We start from the raw sequence: 21145 nt of genomic DNA on the forward strand, positions 1-21145 counted from the left end.
GAGGATCTCCTCCTGAGAACTCCTTCTAGAGAATTTCTAAATGAAGTTCTCGAAGTAGAGCTCCTGACAGTTTTCTGAACACAATACATATAAAATTTCTGGGAAAACTTTTCTAGGAATTCTTAGGAAATACTTGAGAAATTCCTTGATAAACTCTGAAAGAATTTATAAATAAAGCCATGAATGACTGAAAGATTACTTGAAGACATTTCTAGATGAACTCCTTAAAGAAATTTTTTTGAAAACTCCAGAGAGAATTCATTGATCGACTTCTGGAGAAACCTCTGAATAAATTCTATGAGAATTTGCTTGAAATCTTTTGCAGGAATCGGTTTTCTAGTGAGAATGTCAAAATGAATTATTTGAATAGACAAAAATGTTTAATTTGACGTTTTATTTACATGGTATAAAAATGAAATTATAAACTTTAAACGCACTCTTTCCAATCACATTTGTACTTTAATATGTGAATATTTTGCGGGATTTAATGTGTTATTTAGGGTACTATCAAAGTTAACGCAAATTTCAAAAAGTAAATCTAACTTTCATCGTAATGGACAGTAATATTACCTGGACCCAACAAGTAAACAGCGTGACACAGAAGGCGTTCAACATCTTGAGAACATTCAGGCGGTTCTCACCGGTTCTCTCCATTGCTACACGGCGGAAGCTTGTCCAGGCCGTGATCATGCCGGTTTTCACCTACGGGGACATAGTGTACCATCCCGGACTCTCTCAAGCACTGAAAGAACAGCTTCACCGATGTTTCAAATCTGCGGTGCGGTTCGTTTATGGTCTTCGACGCCGGGAAACAACAGCCACGGTTAGGAACAGTATTCTCGGGCATGATTTGCCCACTAACTACCATATTCGAACTTGCTGCTTCATGCGACAGGGGTACGACGGCAGCCTCCCGGAATACATCCAGGACCATCTGGTGCGTGGACAGCAGCAACGAACCAGGACGTTTGTTGTTCCAAGACACACGACAACGACCAAGAAAAGTGTGTTGATTGCCGGAGTTTCACTCTGGAATAGACTACCACTAGACGTAAAGCAGAAGCCAACCATCACAGCCTTCAAAAATGCAGTCAGAAGCTCAGACCGATACTAGATGCAGCTGTATTCTAAATAATGATTAGTCTTTTTCCTTAATTTAACTTCAAATTTGTTTATGTTACTTTTGATTCTAGTTTGTTAGTTTTATTTTGCTCCTCAAAAATGTTTCCTATGCCAGAATCCTTGACCTCATGTAAAGTAACAACTAAAAGGTTATCGTTTACAATAAAACAACAAATTACAAATTAAATTACTTTCATGAAAAAATATGAACCACCAAAAATTAAAACTTGGCCGATCTTTCAGTTAAAATTCGTAACTGAGATACTAGCACTAGTTTCACAAACAGAAATATAAATACCGTTTTAATCAGCTGTTTACGCTGTTAAGTGAATCCCTCTATTGAGAAACCTTGCAGAAACTAACTAAACCATTTTGTTTCGAAAGTTATAGTAAGTAAACTAGTTTTGATTCATACGAACATTCAAAATGTAAGGAATTCAAATTTTCACACGACCCTCGAAATGTACCGTTAATTTCTGACGCATTCCTCTTAATATTTAGGTCATGGATCGTAATAATTATCATGTTGTAGTTGTAGTCTTCGAGGCCATTCATCTGATAATTATTATATACGGAGCAACTTCAGTTTACCTAACAACACTGCACATCTTCAAACCTTCATAAAACTTTGATGTTGATCTCAAAAATCACTTCCTGCACCTGAAGAAACCGGATCACCACCACGAAGAATAAACATCCATCTTTTTCCTCCTTCACTTCACACTGAGTCGATTCCCCTCCCAGCAGCAGTCCGCCACCCTTTTCTTCACCTCCGCAGATCACCGGATGGCGGAGCACCGCAAAATTATTAACAACTAGAACACCACAAGCCAACACCATCAATCAATGGCCACTCGAAATCGTCCATTATTGGCAACGTCACTAGATCACCGAAAGGGAAAAAACGGAAAACCCCGTCCAGAAGAAAATCACGGAAAATTGCATAAAATCAATGGAAACATCGGACCACGACGCACACGAACACGAACACCTACTGAACTGACTGACTGACTACTGGCTGGCTGGCTGACGGACGGCACAGTGCACACATCGACTCGCTTCGCTACTAGACTGACTTTTCGCGATTTTCCATCTACCACCCGCACTCCGCGAACCACTACCTGGAACGAAACCAAAACACTCGCACAGCACACCTCACACGAAACGAAAGTGATGCACTTTTGCATCAGTCAGACGAGGAAAATCGCGGTTTGTTGACAGTTTCCACGCTCGAGCGTCGCGACGACGTTGACAGGGGGTTCGGCACTAGGCGTTTATGCCGACACGATTTTACCGAACGTTGATACGTGAGTTTTGAAGCCGCCCTTGGAGGTCGATCATGACAACAAAATTAAATTTCAAAATAAAAAAAAATCGATCGGCGTGCGTGTTTCCGTTTGTCTCAATTAAAATTGTTTTGCATTATTTGTTAAAAAATAATATATTTTAATTATAAATCTTGTGAAAATGTCCGATCTGTCCAACGATGATTACGACCTGTTGGTAAGTATGGAATTGTAAGAAATTTTCTTTTACAATTTGAAAGAACTGCGCATACCTACATTAGGATGACGAACTGAGCAGTGCGGTGACTCAGTTTGAATCCAACGTGACGGCGCTGGCGCAAGTGCTGGAATGTTACGGATCTGAGGTGACGGAGTTTGAACATCTGGACGAAGACATTCGCCGGTTGGAAGCCGCCGGTCGAATGCTTTGCGGTTCGGTGGACAAAGCCGTCCAACAGGTGGTGCCCGGAGTGCTGACGGGTAAGTAACAACTGTTGTGTTTTAAAGTAATACTGCCCTTCTAAGCATATCTGTCCCATGTAACAGTTCCTACATTAAATATCTTGTTTAGCTATAAAATAAGTAACTTTAATACAGCGTTGAAGGTATAATTGAGCACCATCTTTGAGACGAAGTTTCACATACAAATGAATCATTTTGTTGAATATTCACCATGTGATAGCTAGTCGGCAGTACAGTCACTATATACACAGTCTGGCGGACTGTCACTTTCGACCGGAGCCAATCGAGCATGACGTCACGGTGTAGCATTTATCTGTGTGGACACTATGACGTCATGCTCGATTGGCTCCGGTCGAAAGTGACAGTCCGCCAGACTGTGTATATAGTGACTGTAGTCGGCAGTGCCCAGTCAATGCTTTGACCAGCATGCTGCACTTTTTTTTTCTTTGGATTTGTCATTCAGACAGGCTAAGACCATAGTTGATCCATCTCACCAGCATGCTGCACTTCTGCTTGGACAGATTTGTTTGATACTTGACATTTTTGTTTGACGGCATGACTCTAAACTATTCCTGTATTGTTTGTGCTGAGTGGCAGCCCAGGTGTCAATCTGGAGCTTTACCCAACACTTCGATATTATTGGAATAGCTGGCTCAGGGCCAATGAAGTCATGTGATGCTCCAGTGCGAGCTAACTCATCAGCCAATTCATTTTCAGCGATAGAAAAATGATCAGGTACTCATACAAGGTGAACAGCGTTGGCTGAATTCAGCTCCTCGATTTGAATTCGACAAGCGATAACTATCTTCGACCTTGAGTTGGCCGAAGCAAGTGCTTTAATAGCAGCCTAGCTATCTGAACAGAAGTATACTGCCTCTCTTCGCATGTCAGTCCCTTGTTTTTCAAAGCGCACACCTTTTGCACTATAACTCCCAATTATTTTAAAAAAATTGTGTTCACTGCATGCATACCCTTTTCATGGCATATTGAGCTGTGAAATGAGGCGTGAAAGATAGGGTAGCGAACCACTTGGGCAGCGGCCGGTACTTTGGGCACTCTTCGCTATAACTCAGTTAATTCCAAATCAATTGACTTGAAATTTTGTACACGGCTAGATACTATCAGGGTGGCCACCGCACCGGGAAAAACGGGAAAACCGGGAAAAGGACGGGAATTCGGAACGACCGGGAAAAAAGCGGGAAAAAGTCGGGAATTTGGAATGATTACCGGGAAAACTGTTGTTGAGAGTAACTTGATGTGCATATTTGAATGTTTACACCTCATCGAAAATCTGCAAAATCAAAGCCAAACCAAAATACTCCTGGGATACTTCTACGAAATCCCAAGGAATTCGCCTGTGCAGTCACTTGGAATTTCCTTAAAACAGAACTTAAGATTCTTTAAGAAGTTTCTTCTGGAATTCCTCTAGGTTTTTGTACCGCTTGGTTATCTCTTGGAATTCGATGAGATTTTTTTGAGGAAAGATTTTCTTACATGTGAGATGTTTTCAAAAAAATATTTTTGGATTAACCCATTTCTTAAATTAATTCTAGTTTTTTTTTAATAGATAAGAAAATTATAACCACTCAACTGGGTTTTAATCAAGACAACCTATTGCAATTTATTCAAGAGTTCCTTTTAAGATTCATCAAGATTTTCCTTCCGCAATTGTAACAGAAGTTGTTTCAATCAAAATTTCCTACGGGAATTCTTCCCAGATTATTTTTTGAAATCCCTCCAGAATTTTTTTTCCTTTTCTTCCTGGAGCTTCCTCTGGGGTTTCTCTAAAATTTTCTTCTAGAATTCCTCCGAAAGCTTTTTTTAGAAATCAATCGGGAGTTCTTTCTGGGATTCTTTACAGAGTTTCTTCTGGTATTTCTCCAGGATGGATATCATTTTGTTACTCATCCATCTCTACGAGTTCTATACACGATTTCTGCAGGAGTGCCTTCTGAAACTTTGATTTTGAAAACTTCCAAGAGGTTTTGCTGAATTTTATCTTGATTTTATATTTGCTTTTGGAATTTATCCAGTGTTTCTTACTGCGTTTCCTTCAAGAGTTTTTCTTGGGCACCCTCCAGGAGTTTGTTCAAAGAAACCTCCAGGAGTTGCTTATGAAAGTTGCTTTTGGAGTTGCTCCATGAGTTAATTTTGGGCTTAATTCAGAAGCTCCCTCTGCAAATCACCCAGGAGTCTTTCTGGATGATCTCCCAAAATTTCTTACAAAAACTTTACGATAGCTATTTCTGGAAATACTCCAGAATCTTGAAAATCAAACTACTGCTGCGGGAGTTTTGTAATCGAGAACTCTTCCAAGAGTTCCTTGGGAAACCTTCTAGACATGTGGGAGATTCTTTTTGAAATCCTTCAGGAGTTCCAGGAGAAATCCCTAGATCGAATTCATGATCCCAGACCAAAAGTTCTATTCCCTAATTGCCAACAGACTGACTAAAATCCTAAATTCCCTAAAGGAACCTCTTCCAGAATAAATCCATTAACCCTCGAGCGATTGCGCTGTTGTGTTTTGTACAACACGTTGAAAAAATCTCGCTTTTTGTGTTCAGTATTAGTGGTGGCCAACCGCGCTAGTTATGGACGGTTAAGGAATCTAGAGGAATCCACAAAAGATATACAATGATATGAAATCTCGGACAAATCTTTGTAAGAATCTCCAGATGTAAGTTTTTGGGGGAATACTCAGTTGGACATCCTGGAGGAATCCCCGCAAACAACACCAATGAAGTTGCGTTAGGGCACCTACGCTAATGAATAAAATAAAAAAAAATGGTCCCCCCATGTCCCGGATAATCGAGTGCGACCTTTGCTGATTTTATATGCACATCTATTATAGATCTGACATAGTTAGCTACCACTTCTACACTTGTTTTTTTTAAGTACAAGAAAACAAGTAAAATAATGAGTGAGGGAAAGCTTAAATTATGCACTATTTGGAGCTGAATGAAAATATGTTGTAAGTAATTGTGTAGCATACGCCTTTTATGTCATCATTGGTAGTTACTTCCATTTTTTCCATAGATGCATTACGTCAAGAATAATATTAAACTATAAATATCTAGTACATAGTATTCACAGGATTGCAAGTGCATTTTTACTTGGTAGGATGCTTGTACCAGTTATCGCACCACCTAAGAAAAACTATTTCTACAAAAATAAGAAGAAGACCGACGAATGTAAACAATAAGTCAAATGATTGATTAGTTTTCATACTTTACAGGAAAAATATAAAAACGGAGCCAAAACTACTTTTAGTATTTATTACGGCGTTTGCCAATGATAGGAACCCTGTACCCTGTATGTGTTATGGACACATTTGTTAATTTGGGTTCCACTTCGCACTATTTACATGCATTCCTTATGGGATTTGCCATAACTGGTACACTATGGCGAAATAGGGTGCAAGGAGGCCGAAAAGTTAAGGAAAATGATTTATTTCTACCAGAATTTGAGCAAATTGTGAAGTTTGAATGATTGCAATCATCTTTTGTGATCGTGATCTGTTGTTCACGAAATTTTTCTTGTTGATTTATATCTTTGAAGGTTGAAAATCAACTATGGCGAATTTGAGGTACTATAGCCATAACTGGTACACTTAGCCTATATCATTCATATGATACAAAAATTGGGCGTACCTACTAAAAAAATGTGCATTTCAAAAACCGGGAAAATTTCAGAAATCGTACCGGGAAAACCGGGAAAAAGACGGGAATTTCAAAACTGATATTTAGTGGCCACCCTGTACTATACGTATCTCATCGCGATCCAAAAATTGTGTCAACTGGTTTAGAATTGGCTGAGTTATAGCAGAAAAGTGCCCAAAATAGGACCCCTGCCGAGATAGTTCCACTTCCCTAATGTTATCAGAATGCTATAATTCTGACGTTATGAGATGTTTTCGGATGTATTTATGTATATCGCATTTATCTGTACAGAACACTTTAATTTAATGTTTTCTACATAACACGTTTGTATCAAAATGTAATAAACATGTATTTAAACATTGTTTTGCTAATTAGCTAAAATTCTTAAGCTATTTGACAAAATTTGCTGATGTTATTAGATGTATTTGCATATATTTATGTATACAGTATTGTTCCGATTTTATCACGTCCCTTTCCAAAAATGCTTTTAAACATTCTACTAAATCCATACACATTATCAACGTTCTCAACGTTGCACAGCGCACCTTCAACATTCATCTTGAAGAAGATGGGAAACATTTGCTTTCAAATGTAACAGCAAATGAATGAAGAATAAATAAGGATTGACGCACGGAGGGCGTGATAAAATCGGAACATTACTGTATCATTTTCAAATGTCAAGAACATTTCGACCTGATGTTTTCTGTCGTTGAAGTCAGTGGGGTGACACAGCTGTCATACGCGGTATCGCCGCTCTCACCATCATCCGTTTTAGGTACGGACCGTTTTGGTACCCACTTTCTGGTCGGTTTACCCTAACTTGCTCCTGATTTTCGAGTGTTCGGCTCGTGTGTTGATAGTGCTTATTTCAGAAATTACACATTTCAAACGAAATTGTTGTTTTTTTTTATGATTTTTTCTTTTTCTTTATCACTTTGTACGATATTAAATATATGTTGCAGCGAAGCAGTGTTGATGTTTTAAGTGCATTTTTTACATGAACTAAGCAATCAAAACAAAAACATTGGACGACATATTGAATCGGATGCTGGGTTGCTGATTCTGGCCATTCGTCACCCCCACCCTGGTTGAAGTTGATTCTTAAGCATTCGTATTCAGTAGTCCGTCTAGAATAGGTATGTCAAATTAATGCATACAATTTGATCTTTCGTAACATTCGCTTCCGTGCCCCATAAGCCAGCTTACCTAGCACCATATGTGGCAACTCTTTAAGCGGCATATTGGAATCAGGCCGAGTGCGCTAAGAGTCGTTAGACCACTGATCTACACTGAAATAAATTTTGTTGTGGAAACTACCGATTCCATAGTGTAGTGACCACTAGAAGGTTAAACTCATAAGTAGTGAGTGTCTGTAGAGACATGAGAGTGAGTACAAAGAAAGTATGAATAAACCAGAACTGTTATGACTAGCAAGACGATAAGTCGTGTTTTACTATATTCCTCCTACCCGAACCTCAGAAATGGAACACGATTATGTGTACATTTTGGTGTACACAATAGTGGCGTACGAGGATAAAATTAGTTATTTTAGTGTAAAATGTGGACTTTGATGTTGATTGGCTTTGTTTGTTTCGCGTGCATTAAAATGTGAAAATTGTGAAATCTCGGCGTTGCATGTAATGAAGATGGTTGCATTGAAAAATTTCAGTTTTGTTTTGTGTGGCTATTTGGTGTTAATTTATGGTTCTGAGGCATTGTGTTGCTCATTATTTTTACCAGAACAAGTGTATTTAAAGCCATTTTATTTTGAGATTTTTTTTGTGTGTTGATTTGTAAACTAAAACTGTTTTTAGAGAACATTTTTATTCGCCATCTTATCTTGGCTTGGTTCTCGTTTTCACACATTTACAATGTAACTCACCATATGGCACTTTTTTTTAAACAGTGGTTATATTTGCTCATACTTGTATTTTTCTTTGAGTGCCTTTCTTGCAACTGAGTATGAGAGCGGTACGTTGTGGAAACAGGACCGTTTTGTAGAGTGGATCGAAATACGGACTCACATCAAGCAGCTTCACTCTATTGTTTCACTCAGCTGTTGGAAGAGTCAGAGTAAACAATTTCTGGTAGGCAGCAACAGAGAAATGCAGTATGCTTTGGAATGTACCGGCCGTCGAACATGGTTATTATGCTGCATCAGTTTTTTTTTGGGAATCCAGCGATCCTGATGCGCTTGAGAAGACAACGATAATCCCGATAATCCCTACAAGCGTGATACAATGCTCGGTGTTGCTGCAATCTGCCATGATGCTGTAGTTGTGAATTTTTGCCACCGCCGTTGAACCACCAGTTTTTTTTGTTTAATTTTGGGACAGCATTTGTGAGATTTTTAGTGTTTTGTGGCTGTCGTTTTGAGGTCCCAGGTTTTGAGAAGAATCATCAGTTAGGAATGTGTGCTTTTTGTTTTCCATTTGATGTTTTTGTATGTTTGGAGCGTGTTTATTTTGACGTAGGACTACGTTCATGTTCTTTTTTATTAGTAATTTTTCATCTGTTTTTATACTGAAATTTGTGTCAGAATCAAATTACTTGAACCGCCATTTACTTTGTGTTTTCCGGACTACATTTTAAGAAGTTTTTTTTTTGTTTTTGAATATTGCTTTCTAAATTCCCATTGTGATAGGAATGCTTGGAGTATAAACGCAAATTTCATTCTTGGAATAATTGTATAGGTATACATTTTTAGGGTGAAGAGCGTAACGTAGAGCAAAAGTAAAAATGCTAAATACAAAAAATGATTATTATTTTCAACGCGTTTTTTTTAGAAAGCCCATTCATTTTAGTCTTATTTGAAGATTTCTGAATTCGATGTTGTCGTTTTCCATCCAAAAATGGTGTCGAATAGAAAATGTGGATTAGGCCCAAAAGGGATCTCGAAAACAAAGTTTACTGATTTGAAAAATAGTTAGCTCAACAAAGGCTTGAACAAAAAAAAAAATCACCAAAGATTAGATAATACTGTAAATTATAAGTGTTGAAATTAAATTTAAGATAACAATTGTAACATTACATGACACTACTTAAGGGTGAAGGACTGTAGTGACCACTAGAAGGTTAAACTCATAAGTAGTGAGTGTCTGTAGAGACATGAGAGTGAGTACAAAGAAAGTATGAATAAACCAGAACTGTTATGACTAGCAAGACGATAAGTCGTGTTTTACTATATTCCTCCTACCCGAACCTCAGAAATGGAACACGATTATGTGTACATTTTGGTGTACACAATACATAGTAAAATTACTAACCGTACCTATGATTCTCAATCGACAACAAAATCTGTTAAGGTAACTGAAATATGCTTGAAATTACAATGCATTGTAGTAAATTCAACTAAAAGCGAGACTAAAAGCGTAGTCGTCTCAACAACAAAACATTGTTAATTTTTCCTGGACACGCATTTTACAACACAGTATGGTTAAAAATACAATGCTTATTTGTTGAATTAAGAATATTTTTGATAATGTCAACTGCACTGCTAGTTAAGTTGACAGTGTTGTAATGGAATTAACTGGAAATTGTTGCCGGTTGAGAATCATAGGTATTATTATTATTATTAATATTTATTTATGACACTTTACACTACGACAGTGCATTCGTGTCAGGTAATACAAAAAATTAATTACAATACTTTCTAATGAATTTATCCGTTCGTTTTGATCGCTTATTGCATTTAATTATTTACCCAAAAAAATGTGTCAAATGAAAGTTCAACTCGCCATGGAGCCTGCTCGTCCACTTGGACACGCTTAATACCGAGTCATGTGTGTCATCGATCATGACTCCGAGTTGCTTCAATGAGCGTTGGGAGTTGATCGCGCATCCGCCTGTGGTGACCACCGCATGTTGTTCGAACTTGCGGTTGTTCACCACCACCACCTCCGTCTTATGGTGTGCGAGCGCCAGCTGCCGAGACCTCATCCAATGCTAGATTATACCAATTGCATGCGCCGCTGTCAGTTCTACTTCCTTTATCGACTCGCCATATACCGTGAAGGCAATGTCATCGGCAAAGCCGCTCAGCTTTACGCCCGGTGGAAGTTTGAGTCTTAATACGCCATCGTACGCCGCGTGCCATAGGACCGGGCCCAAGATTGACCCTTGTGGTACTCCCGCGGTAATATTGCACCTTTTTTCGCCCTCCTTAGTGTCATAGATTAGCACCATATTCTGGAAGTAGCTCTCCAGTATCCAGAAAAAGCTATCCGGGACTCCTAGGTGGTGAATAGCGAATTCAATGGCCGCCCTGTAGGCCTCCCATCTTTCCGCTCTATCCTCATCGGGCAACTCTTTGCATCCTCCTCGTACCTCTTAGGCAGGATGCTTGGAGCTCCGCTCACCACCAGTATACTGGTTTCCGTCCATTTCTGGGTAACGAGCGCCTAGGCACGGCTTAGAGTTCTGACTAGATCTTCACTGGACTTTTCACACAACCTTCTTTTTTCCGACCGTAATAGGGTGGGGCGGGGCAAGATGGGTCACCTAAGGATGGATCACCAACACTTTGTAAATACAAATCGTATTGGTTTGTATTCGTCCGCTACTCTTTAATACACTAGTTAGCTATGCCAAAAGTCGATAAAAAGTTCATTAAATACAAAATATAACGTTAAACAAGCAGTTTTAAAAAGTAATCGATTTTGCGCCGTGAAAAAAGTGCGGGGCAAGATGGGTCACCTTTTAAGTAATTCACATTTTCTCAACGAAAAACGTCAAAATATAAGATTTGTTCCGCATTCATATATGCTCCATATCCATACTGAGTAAACAAGAGCTACTAGTAAACATTTTATAAATTTATTTGGAATATAAAAAAAACTTTACAATTTGAGTGATCCTAAGGCGACTTAAAAATCGATGTTTTCACTAAAAAATTATCATAACTTTATGTTATAATTTTGAGTGTTTATTCCGCTTGATTGGAGTCATTTATGACATAGTCTTGTAATAAAAAATAAATAATTTTTGAATGCTCCAAAAATACGTTCAAAATTGAAGGTGACCCATCTTGCCCCGCGGTTGTTTATATGGAGATTATATGGAATGTATCGCATAAGAAAAATGGCTAAAACCCATTTTATTTTTTATTTCCAATGAGAGTGAATAATTTTTCAATCAATGCCCCAAACTTTTGTATATTGATACTGGGCATCTAACAAAATTATTAACATAATCAAAAAATAAGTAATGCGCCCGAAAATGGCACTGACCCATCTTGCCCCGCCCCACCCTACAAGGGTCCTCTTTCCCTTGGTCCGGTTGGCCACCGTTCTTCTTAGGGTACGCCTCTTGGGGCGGGGTTTTGTGTCCCTTGTGCGTTTCGCAACCGAGTTGGCAGCGTGATTACTCGCGCTGACCGACCCTTTCTTCTTCTTTGTCTTTTCGCCCGCCTCTGCCGGACGCTTCTTGGGCCGCGTCTCCTCGGCAGGTTTCGACCATAAAGCTCGAACCGTAGGACGGTTTGACTATGACTCCGACGAGCTGCATCGTCACGTTGCCAGCAAAGAGGAAGCTGACTGTTTGGGTAGACGTACTTTGAGGCCACGCCACGGTTTTATGGGACGGAAGACAGCGCCGACATGAGCCCATCCGCCGTTTCAAGTCAGTGTCACCCGTCCTTACTAAGGGGATAGAATGTCGTTGCTACCAGCTGGCTTGTGCATAGTTTAAGCGTGTATCATGCCAGTTACCAATTACAAAGCGTGACCAGTATACCATAATCAGGAACTTACAGGTGTCGTTCCTGATGTGCCCGAGGCACTCCCAGCTGGGCTCAGTCACTTGGACTGTAGCATTTTGCATATGTCTGCAAAGATTGATCGTTGCTAATCTTTTAAGCTAAAGATACCAAAACTAGGCAAGGTGAAATTTATTTATTTGGGGGCATCCATTTAGTACGTCACGCTAAAAATAAGAATTTTCGACCCCACTCTCCCTTCGTACGGGTTTTTCCTATACTTGACACATTGCTTGTCACACTTTTCAGAACCCCCCTCCCCCCTCTAAGCGTGACGTTCTTTATGGATGCCCCCTTTATTTATTTAAGGCGGTGTCGATGGAAAAACGCCGAAGGCGAGGATACACGGAATACTCTGTGTAAATCGCATCAAACCAGATGTTCGGGCTTTGATTTGTATTTAATCAAATATTTGACCCTATGTACTGGCATGCTCCTGAATCATAGGCATTTATTTTTCAGAAATTGAAGCAAAAAATCAGCAGTTGGATCAGCTCCATGTGTCGAACAGAAATAACGAAGCAACGATAAAGGCTCAGAAGGAAAAAATCGCACAGCTAGAACAGGACCTTATGGCAGCCAAAGAGTAAGATTCAGCATTTCGTTACCTAGCCGTTTGTTTGTAACGTCTGAACGCAGACATCTTTCCAGCCAGGTCGTTGGTCAGTTCGAATCCGTCTCGTGGATTGGATCGATTATGGGCGCAATGCTGTGGAAATCTTGCAAGCAGCACGAAAGCGTAAAGGCGCTCATTGGGACGGACAGTTTGCGAGACTTTCTCGGGATGGCGAATTGCGTGCTGAGCTGCTTCCTCGCCCACCAGGGTGCCGTTGGAGAGGTGGCCCTGTCGTCCGATAGCGAGGATTACAAGTTTTTGGCTACAATTTGCGGATGTCTTACCAACTTGGCAGCGTTCCCGGAAGGGCGGGCATATTTGGCTGTCGAGACGGATGGGCTTCTGTTCGCTCACAATCTTCTGCTGGCGATGGAGCTGTTCCGGATGCCCGAGGGGAGACTGCTGAAACGGATGTCGCTGACCTTTGTGTTCAACATTTGTCTGGAAAATAACGGAGCCATGTTCGTTCTAGGGGATGAGAAGAGATTGGGAAGTGTCGTCCGCTGTTTGGACCAGGCGAATTCGCAGGACGTGCTGACCTTGGCCGTAAGCTTGTTGGTTCGGCTGATCAAATCTGTTCCAGAGTATAGAACGCGGGCGATGATTGCTTCGAAAATTCCGCGAAGTATCGTCAAGCAGACATCGGATTCCAATAACTCGGAGCTGAAGGAGACGGCATCCCATCTGCTGGAGCTGATCGAGTTCGATTGGATCAAGGCAGCGATGAATAATGGGAAGTGAGATGATGGAGGTGTGTGTTATATTTTTCTAATAGTAACCAAAGGTTAGTAAGATCATCTGCAGATAGTTTTAAGAGAAATAACGAACTTTTATTTATGCGTTTCGCATATGGGTGGAATCACGGCGTACTTGGCACACAAATCCGAATGTCCTTTCAGGACACCCTCCTTGATCTGGTGAAGAGTGAGCTTCTTACTGATGACTAGCTGCTTGCGCTTACCGATAATTTGGGGAAACAGCTTCAATGAGGAAGCGTAGCTAAAATTGGATAAAAAGAGTTAAAAACCTCGTAATAAATTTCCACTTCAACTTCTACGATACTCACTCTTTCAATTTGATAACCTGATGTTTGGAAAACTGTGGACTAAACACCAGATCGTACAGAGCGTTCCCAGACGCGTACTGTTTGATTGCAACCATGAACGCTTCGACGGGAATCTTTTCCATCGCTGCTTGACCGTCCGCCCCCAGGCCACTCTTTCCGGACTTCTTGTGCAGCCCAATCGGTTCCAGGATACCTTCCTCGTTGCTGCCCAGGGAGCCTCCGGACCAACCCTGCTTCTGCAGCATGCGGAAACCGATGTTCTCTTCGTCCAGCTGTTTGTCCTTGAAGTGACGTTTGCCGTCCTGCTCAACGGGAATCTTCCGGAACACGTTTCGTTTCGTGTGATATTCTTTTAGTCTCTGAAATGGAGAAGAACAGTCGTTTGATAATGTTGTGATTACCTTTCGATCTTCTGAACAATTTTGAGGAAGGCATCATCTTCATAGATGACCAAGATCATGAGATATTCAAGATGCTCAGTACAAATCCCTTAAACAATTTTTACAGTCCTAGAAAATGCTCCACAAAAACCCAGTGAAATTTCATCAAGATTTCCAAGATCATACTTCTTCTGTGTCTGCATACCAACTGTTTCAAAGTCTGCTTCTCAGCTTAGTGTTCTATGAACATTTTCATAGTTGTTAACAAAGAGCTATGGGCTGGAAACCAAACTCGATAATTTGGCACAAAGCATCAAACTCCTATGCCAAGCGTCCCCCTTAGTAGTTATATGTAAATGTTCATACTGACCTTCACGGAGTAGCAGTAGTACTGCAAAATCTCGCACAGCCGATCGCGCGCCTTCGAGTGGGCCTCCTGCTGGTCCCCTTCGGCACGGCAAATCTCCCGATCGTTTACCAGATAGCGGAACACCTTCATCCGATCGTCGTAATCAGGTTCAAGTAGCACTCCGGCCTGTTCGAAGCTTAGCTTCAACGAAATCTTGTCCTCGTTGTACATGTAGGCTATCACCGCCTTCAGTCGTTGCACGTCCCGTTTATCCAGGCCAGGATCGCTAACGATGCTGACCGGTTTCTCAGCGTCGGCTTTTACGAAATTCGGGTAACTGAACTGTTTCGTTTTGTTCGCTATGGGAGTTTCCGTCGCGGCGGGCTTCACGGTTTCAGTTTCCGGAACTTGCATCTCGCAATCCACCATCATCACATGGTTCTCTTCAACGGTGTTCTGTTGTTCCGTAGCAGCCAGTGGTGTACAGTTTTGGTCACTTTCGATCCAACCGTTTACAAACTGCCGAATGATTTTCCTTTTCCAGCCGGCGAAGCACGGTTGTTTCCGTTTTTTGATGGATTGCGCGCTCATTTTCTGGAACTTCAGGCCTATACCTACTGTATATTAAATGAATGGAACCCTGGAACTGGAACCACGATCTGATCTGCGGTGGGTGGTAGCTGTTGTTGTCCCGCCCACGGTGCCGAAGGAGCTGCGCGAACAACGTGCGAACGAAAGGTGTAAACAACGGGTCAGAGACTAGGAACGCATCTCGAACAATGTGGTGTCAACCTTCTTACTGACTGTCTGTTGTACCGACAAATGATGATTCGCATTCGAAGGTGTTCTACCGGTTCTATCGATAAGCTGAATAATGGTGTGTGAGCGTACTTTTTCTCCGGAAGAAAGGAAAACCTCACGGGGGTATGGGGACTGCAAGCTTCATGGGGAAGTTAATGCTTGGATGTTCCATAAGTGAAGTAACATGTATCGTCTGGCGATAATTTGGATGGAGTTTTTTGCGTTGTTCGCAAGTTTTGGTTATTATGACAAAAAAAGTTGAATAAAACTGCTTTTTTTTTCCTAGTTCGCAAGCGTTGTGGCTAGAGGGTAGTCCATATCATTGTAACTATGTAAAAAACGCATAATTTTCGATATTATTTAAAAGGCTACTACTCTAACTACAACTTATAGTACTACAATACTATAGCTATCAATTCAAAACATCGAACCCAGTGCGTTTAAAAAAACAGCATGGCCAGAAGACGAATTTCAAAATAATGTAGCAGAAGCGATGGGAGAGGAGAAGATATTCTACATTACTCGCTGATTTACTCTACGCCAAGTGTCTTGTAAGAAGTGAGCACGCATGATAACAAATAGAACGTAATCAATCGGTGCCGTAATTGCTTGTTGTCAATTATGATGAATTTGGGAGCGTGAGATTACATATGGCATTAACATCCTATATGTATCCATGCACGTACAAACCTATTTCCACGGCTATTTGGATCAGTCAAAGGATATTTCCGGTTGACTTTCGCGTTTACCGATGCAAGTAAATGCAAGAAAAGTATAAAAGCTGTAAGAAACTTATGAGATCTTCCAAACAAAAGAATATGATTAACTGTAAAATTTTTTTTCTACAAATGCGCAAATGACGCATCTTATGGCTTATCCAGATTATTTTCATGGACTGCACAAACTGTTTTGTGTAAAATAAGCATGGCAAAAAAATATGTAAATATTGTAATCTGTTATTTTGAACCTAATAAAGAAAATTGAAATACTTATCAATCAAAACGTGCATGGCCGTGAGAGGGCAAGAAGTGCAATTCTACGATGAAATATAAATGAATGTTCACTAGCGTGACCATATTTTCATTGTGTCAGTAAAAAAATCGTATCGGACACAGTCCTAAGTAATTTGGTTATGTGCACTTGGCACATTTGATTTAACCATTTTCTGTTGACCAAAAAAAATCAGCCTACAGCGTGTCCGGATGACCGCACCTTTGTGATTGTCTCTTAGCGACATTAATAAAAGAATAGTTCACAGCGTGTCCGGCTGACCGCACCCTTGTGATTGTCTCTTGGCGACAATTAAGAAAAGTCCACAGCGTGTCCGGATGACCGCACCTCAGTCCACAGCGTGTCCGGATGACCGCACGATAGTCCACAGCGTGTCCGGATGACCGCACTCTAGTAATTGTGTCACGGCGACAATAACAAAAGAATAGTCCACAGCGTGTCCGGATGACCGCACCCTAGTCTACAGCGTGTCCGGATGACCGCACACTTGTAATTGTCTCATGGCGACAATAACAAAATAATAGTCCACATCGCGTCCGGATGACCGCACCCTTGTAAATGTCTCATGGCGACAATAACAAAAGAATAGTCCACAGCGCGTCCGGATGACCGCACCCTTGTGATTGTCTCTTGGCGACAATAAAAAAAAAACGTCGACAGCGTGTCCGGATGACCGCACTATTGAAATTGTTTCTTGGCGACAGTAAAAAAAAAATAACAGCGCGTCCACAGACAAACAGACGTAACACTCTTCAAAACGGCTTGGCACATGCGTTTAATGATCAATTTAAATTTCATTTGATTTGCGCGATCGTTCCACCAGATGCGCTAGTGTTCGATCGCTTTGACGTTTGCCAGTGTACACGTTGCTGAATGATGCAAACGAAAACTACAGGCAATTTGTTTATAGTGTGCGTGTCAGCAAAACGTCAAATCGAAATCCATCATGGCCGACAGTGTCGCGCGCGGTTCTACCAACAGGTGGCAGTGTGCTCATGAAAATGACACCGGGCAAAAGTTTTTGATGAATTTTCTCTAAGAGTTACGTCTGTTTGTCTGTGGCGCGTCCGTATGACCACACCTTTGTTATTGCCTCTTGGCGGCAATTAAGAAAAAGTCCACAGCGTGTCCGGATGACCGCACCCTTGAAATTGTATCTTGGCGAAAAAAAGGGAATAGGCCCAAAGCGCGTCCGGATGACCGCACCCTTGAAATTGTCTCTTGGAGACAAGAAAAAAAAATGTCTCTTGACGACTGTAATAAAGTTTAAGACGTCCAGATGCTCGTGCATTAGCACTAAATAATGAAAGTGAAAGCAGTTTTCACTACATCTGGTTGTACATAACTTTGATTAAACAAGATTTTGTTGGAGAAAATTATAGCCTCGATACATACATTAGGAAATATGGTTTCACGGCGTATAAGATATTATCGCGTGTTCTGTTCAACAGACTGAGACCTTTTGAGGAGTTCTTTGTCGGCGAATTCCAGTCTGTTTTTCATGAGGGTCGATCAACGACAAATCGAGTGTTTAACCTGCGTTTGATCTTAGATAAATTTTGGGAGTACGCCTCGCAATTTCTACCTCGATTGTGATCTTAGAGGTCTAGCGTTCAAAGGAATGGTATTATCATCACAAGATCGCACATGCTTCTCGGCTTTGTGGACGATATTGATCTCATTGATATCGATCGTAGGAAAGTAGAGGAAGCTTATGCTCTTCTGAAGAGGGAGACAGTGAGAATATGCTTGACGACCAATTTTACCAAAACGAAGTGCATGATTTCGGGTAGAGACAGAATTAAGCCTGGTAGTGTTAGTACTGAGGGTGATGTGTTTGAAGTTATTGACTAATTTGTTTATCTTGCGTCGTATGAGAAAGACGTTTCCTGGGAAGCTAAAAGGCGTATTGCAGTTGAGAATAGCGTCTTTTACTCCAGTATCTCGAGTTGTATCAAGTCTGAAAAGAAGCAAATATTACGAAACGTACGAAAAAAAAGGTAGATTTCAGTGAGCTGAACACGTAGTGCGAATATCTATCATTACAGTAGAACATTGGAGTAGTTACTTTGTAACCTACAAGGTATAAAGGTAGGTAGGTCAGTGGCGTCAGTTTTGTGAATGCATAATGTCCCATGGTTAAATTTCCGATATTGTCAATAAGTCTTCTTCATTGAACGACTTATTGTTATAAGTACTACCCGTTCATTCGTTTGTCTGTATCGCTTGTTGGATTCCTATGGTTGATCCTAAATGCTACAGAAAACATACAAAAAAAAATTCTACGTAGTCATTCGAAATAAATGTTGTAGGGGAATGAATGTGAAACCAGAAATTATCTGATAACTTGTAATTCCCTCTTATAGAAATAGTACAATGCTTAGGTACTCTTGAACAGAAGGATTTGTCAATCAGGTTAGCGTATGTAATGTTGCAAATTCAAGTTAGAGTCAGCGAGTGCCAAGTTGAAAATTGTGCTCAAATAGTTCACACCTCTTCGTTAGTTCATTATTATTTTAAAAAAAAACTTTGGAACAATAATGCAATCCCATTATTGGCCATGGAAGGTGGCCAGTTTAAAAAAAAGAGCAATGTTTTCTTTGTGATTTTTTTTTATTTCTGAGAGGAGGGTGGATGTGTGACAGTAGATTCATGTTGGCATATTGAACCGTGGACAACAGCTCTCGGCACATCAACTGATCCTAGTAGGCATGGCCAATCTCAGCCACCCGCGTCGTCGTCACTCATAGTTAGGCTACCGATAAGCTGAATTATTGGCTTCTTTGGTGGTGTTGAGATAATTCCATATTCTGAATCTGCATGCGAAACTGAGTCGAAATCCAAATTTTCATGAATTTTGGAGCCCGGGAACCTATTCAAAAATCAATTTGAAGTTTGTATGGTAGCGATTTCTCGAATCACCCCTCGTCGCATTTTGTACTGGACGGAGCTGTCAAACAGTTGCCCAGCTGTCAAAAGGTGATTTCAAAAAATCTCTTCAAATTTGTTTTTAGGTACCAAAATAAAGTTCTAAAAATCTGAAAAAAAATCATAGTGGCTTAGAAAAAGGTGCTCTTTCATATAAAATCAAAAAATCAATACATTTTTTTGAATTTAAAAACCCAATTTGGCTTCTTTAATGTTGTTAAGATAGTTCGATATTCTGAATATGTATGTCAAACTGAGCCGAAATCTAAATTTTCATGAATTTTTATGTCCCGGAACCTATTTAAAAATAATTTTGAAGTTTGTATGGGAGTGATTTGTCGAATCACCCCTCGTCGCAGTTTGTACTGGGCGGAGCTGTCAAACAGTTGCCCAGCTGTCAAAAGGTGATTTCTAAAAATCTCTTTGAAATTGATTTTAGGTACCAAAACAAAGTTCTAAAAAGCTGAAAAAAAATCATAGTGACTCAGGAAAAGGTGCTTTTTTCGCCGAGTTTTTCGCATAAAATCAAAAAATCAATACATTTTTTTTTAATTTAAAAACCTAATTTCGAACGATTGCCGTGGATAACTGACACTGAGGAAGATTACAAGTGGTAGTCGAAATACACGTATCTGTCATAAGGATAAGCAAAAGAGGGCGGAACAATCCTTTAAATGGTATTACATTACATTAACTGATTACACTTATTCGAATAACACTTTAATTTTCAGATAACAAAATGGTAAGAATGTTCTATCATATAACAATCACACATATCATATCATATATGTATTGGGAAAGGGAGAACCATCAGGGCACTCGATTGAAACGATTTAAACAGGAGCCTGGGATTGCCTCCTCCTTATTGTTAACATTTCGTGGATTGAGAGCGGTTTTCTTATACTTAATCATTTATTTTAGGCTCATGCGCCAACAGGCATAACGGAGCCGAATTCGATTAAAACTAAAGATCAAGTTTACCCAACATATCTCTAATGTCTTCCTTTTCTGGTTTCCCTCGTGCCCTAAAAATGCACATAAATTGGATCTGGCAATACCGTATTCAGGGCATTCCCACACAACATGGTTGATATCTTAATAGCCTGCACCACAGCAACAACGATTGCTATTTGTGAGCCCTATTCGATAGAAATGCGAGCCTAGAGAGTAGTGATTGCGGGACATAAGTCGACACATTATCTTGATAAAATCTCAACCCATATCCAACCCCTTGAACCACGCCGTCTTCGATACCTGTGGGGGAATTGAATGTAACCACCTGACCAACACTCCTGCATCCCATTTTTGTTGCCAACTGACCAAGGCATGCTGACGAGCAATCGAAAAAAAATCATTGAAGACGTCATAAATATCGCCTTCTATAGTGCTCACCTTGGCGAGTGTGTCCGCTTTCTCATTGCCCGGGATCGAGCAATGCGAAGGGACCCAAACCAAGGTGATATTATATGCTTGATTCAGTAGAGCACTCAGAAATGATCGTATTTCGCTTAGGAAATACGTGGAGTGCTTTACCGAGCTCATTGAGCGAATAGCCTCAATTGAACTGAGGCAATCCGTGAATATGAAGTATTGATCAGACGGAAGAGAGGCGATTCGCTCTAATGCGTAGTGTATAGTCGCCAATTGAAAGCGGGTTCTTCGACCCCATCTATTGGGACAGGGTGTCTACTCGATTGCGAAATAAAATTC

General features: G+C 40.4%; 4 protein-coding genes across 10 annotated transcripts in view; 1 reads left to right on the top strand and 3 right to left on the bottom strand.

The window, feature by feature from the left end:
- Positions 1–2334, bottom strand: part of LOC109425617 (pantothenate kinase 3) — an 87606-nt gene extending 85272 nt beyond the window's left edge. For 2 of the 6 annotated variants that reach the window (XM_029865582.2, XM_062842551.1), the window contains exon 1: positions 1739–2333. The gene's annotated coding sequence lies outside the window, so the exon portion shown is untranslated. Of the gene's footprint in view, positions 1–1738 lie in introns of all 6 variants that reach the window. The other 4 variants (XM_029865576.2, XM_062842548.1, XM_029865581.2 and 1 more) reach the window with 3 other exon arrangements.
- Positions 1–21145, bottom strand: part of LOC134284167 (uncharacterized) — a 309616-nt gene that overhangs the window by 200349 nt on the left and 88122 nt on the right. The window lies entirely within an intron of this gene.
- On the top strand, positions 2503–13759 carry LOC109413555 (uncharacterized). Of its 2 annotated transcripts, none has more exons than XM_019687239.3 (4): positions 2503–2625; positions 2690–2888; positions 12747–12870; positions 12924–13759. In XM_019687239.3, exons 1-4 carry the CDS (start codon positions 2590–2592, stop codon positions 13639–13641), a joined length of 1077 nt encoding a protein of 358 aa, XP_019542784.3. In that variant the 5' UTR covers positions 2503–2589; the 3' UTR covers positions 13642–13759. The 2 variants fall into 2 exon arrangements, with proteins under 2 accessions (XP_019542784.3, XP_062698538.1); XM_062842554.1 differs by having other exon boundaries at positions 12936–13759.
- LOC109407903 (NF-kappa-B-repressing factor) lies at positions 13706–15432 on the bottom strand. Its single transcript, XM_019681085.3, has 3 exons — positions 14717–15432; positions 13967–14325; positions 13706–13899 (listed from the first exon to the last, which is right to left on the bottom strand). The coding sequence occupies exons 1-3, from the start codon at positions 15284–15286 to the stop codon at positions 13731–13733; spliced, it is 1098 nt and encodes a 365-aa protein (XP_019536630.3). The 5' UTR covers positions 15287–15432; the 3' UTR covers positions 13706–13730.

This window comes from Aedes albopictus, chromosome 3 (assembly GCF_035046485.1).
Source record: "Aedes albopictus strain Foshan chromosome 3, AalbF5, whole genome shotgun sequence".
NCBI classification, from domain to species: domain Eukaryota; kingdom Metazoa; phylum Arthropoda; class Insecta; order Diptera; family Culicidae; genus Aedes; species Aedes albopictus.

Bases quoted from the DNA above. Each gene is read 5' to 3' on its own strand.
- LOC109413555 (XM_019687239.3), top strand. From the start codon at position 2,590: ATGTCCGATCTGTCCAACGATGATTACGACCTGTTG. The intron at 2,626-2,689 runs GTAAGTATGGAA...TACCTACATTAG, and splicing joins ACGATGATTACGACCTGTTG to GATGACGAACTGAGCAGTGC. The intron at 2,889-12,746 runs GTAAGTAACAAC...TTTATTTTTCAG, and splicing joins GGTGCCCGGAGTGCTGACGG to AAATTGAAGCAAAAAATCAG.
- LOC109407903 (XM_019681085.3), bottom strand. From the start codon at position 15,286: ATGAGCGCGCAATCCATCAAAAAACGGAAACAACCGTGCTTCGCCGGC. The intron at 14,326-14,716 runs GTCAGTATGAAC...TCTCCATTTCAG, and splicing joins ACTACTGCTACTCCGTGAAG to AGACTAAAAGAATATCACAC. The intron at 13,900-13,966 runs GTGAGTATCGTA...ATCCAATTTTAG, and splicing joins CAGGTTATCAAATTGAAAGA to CTACGCTTCCTCATTGAAGC.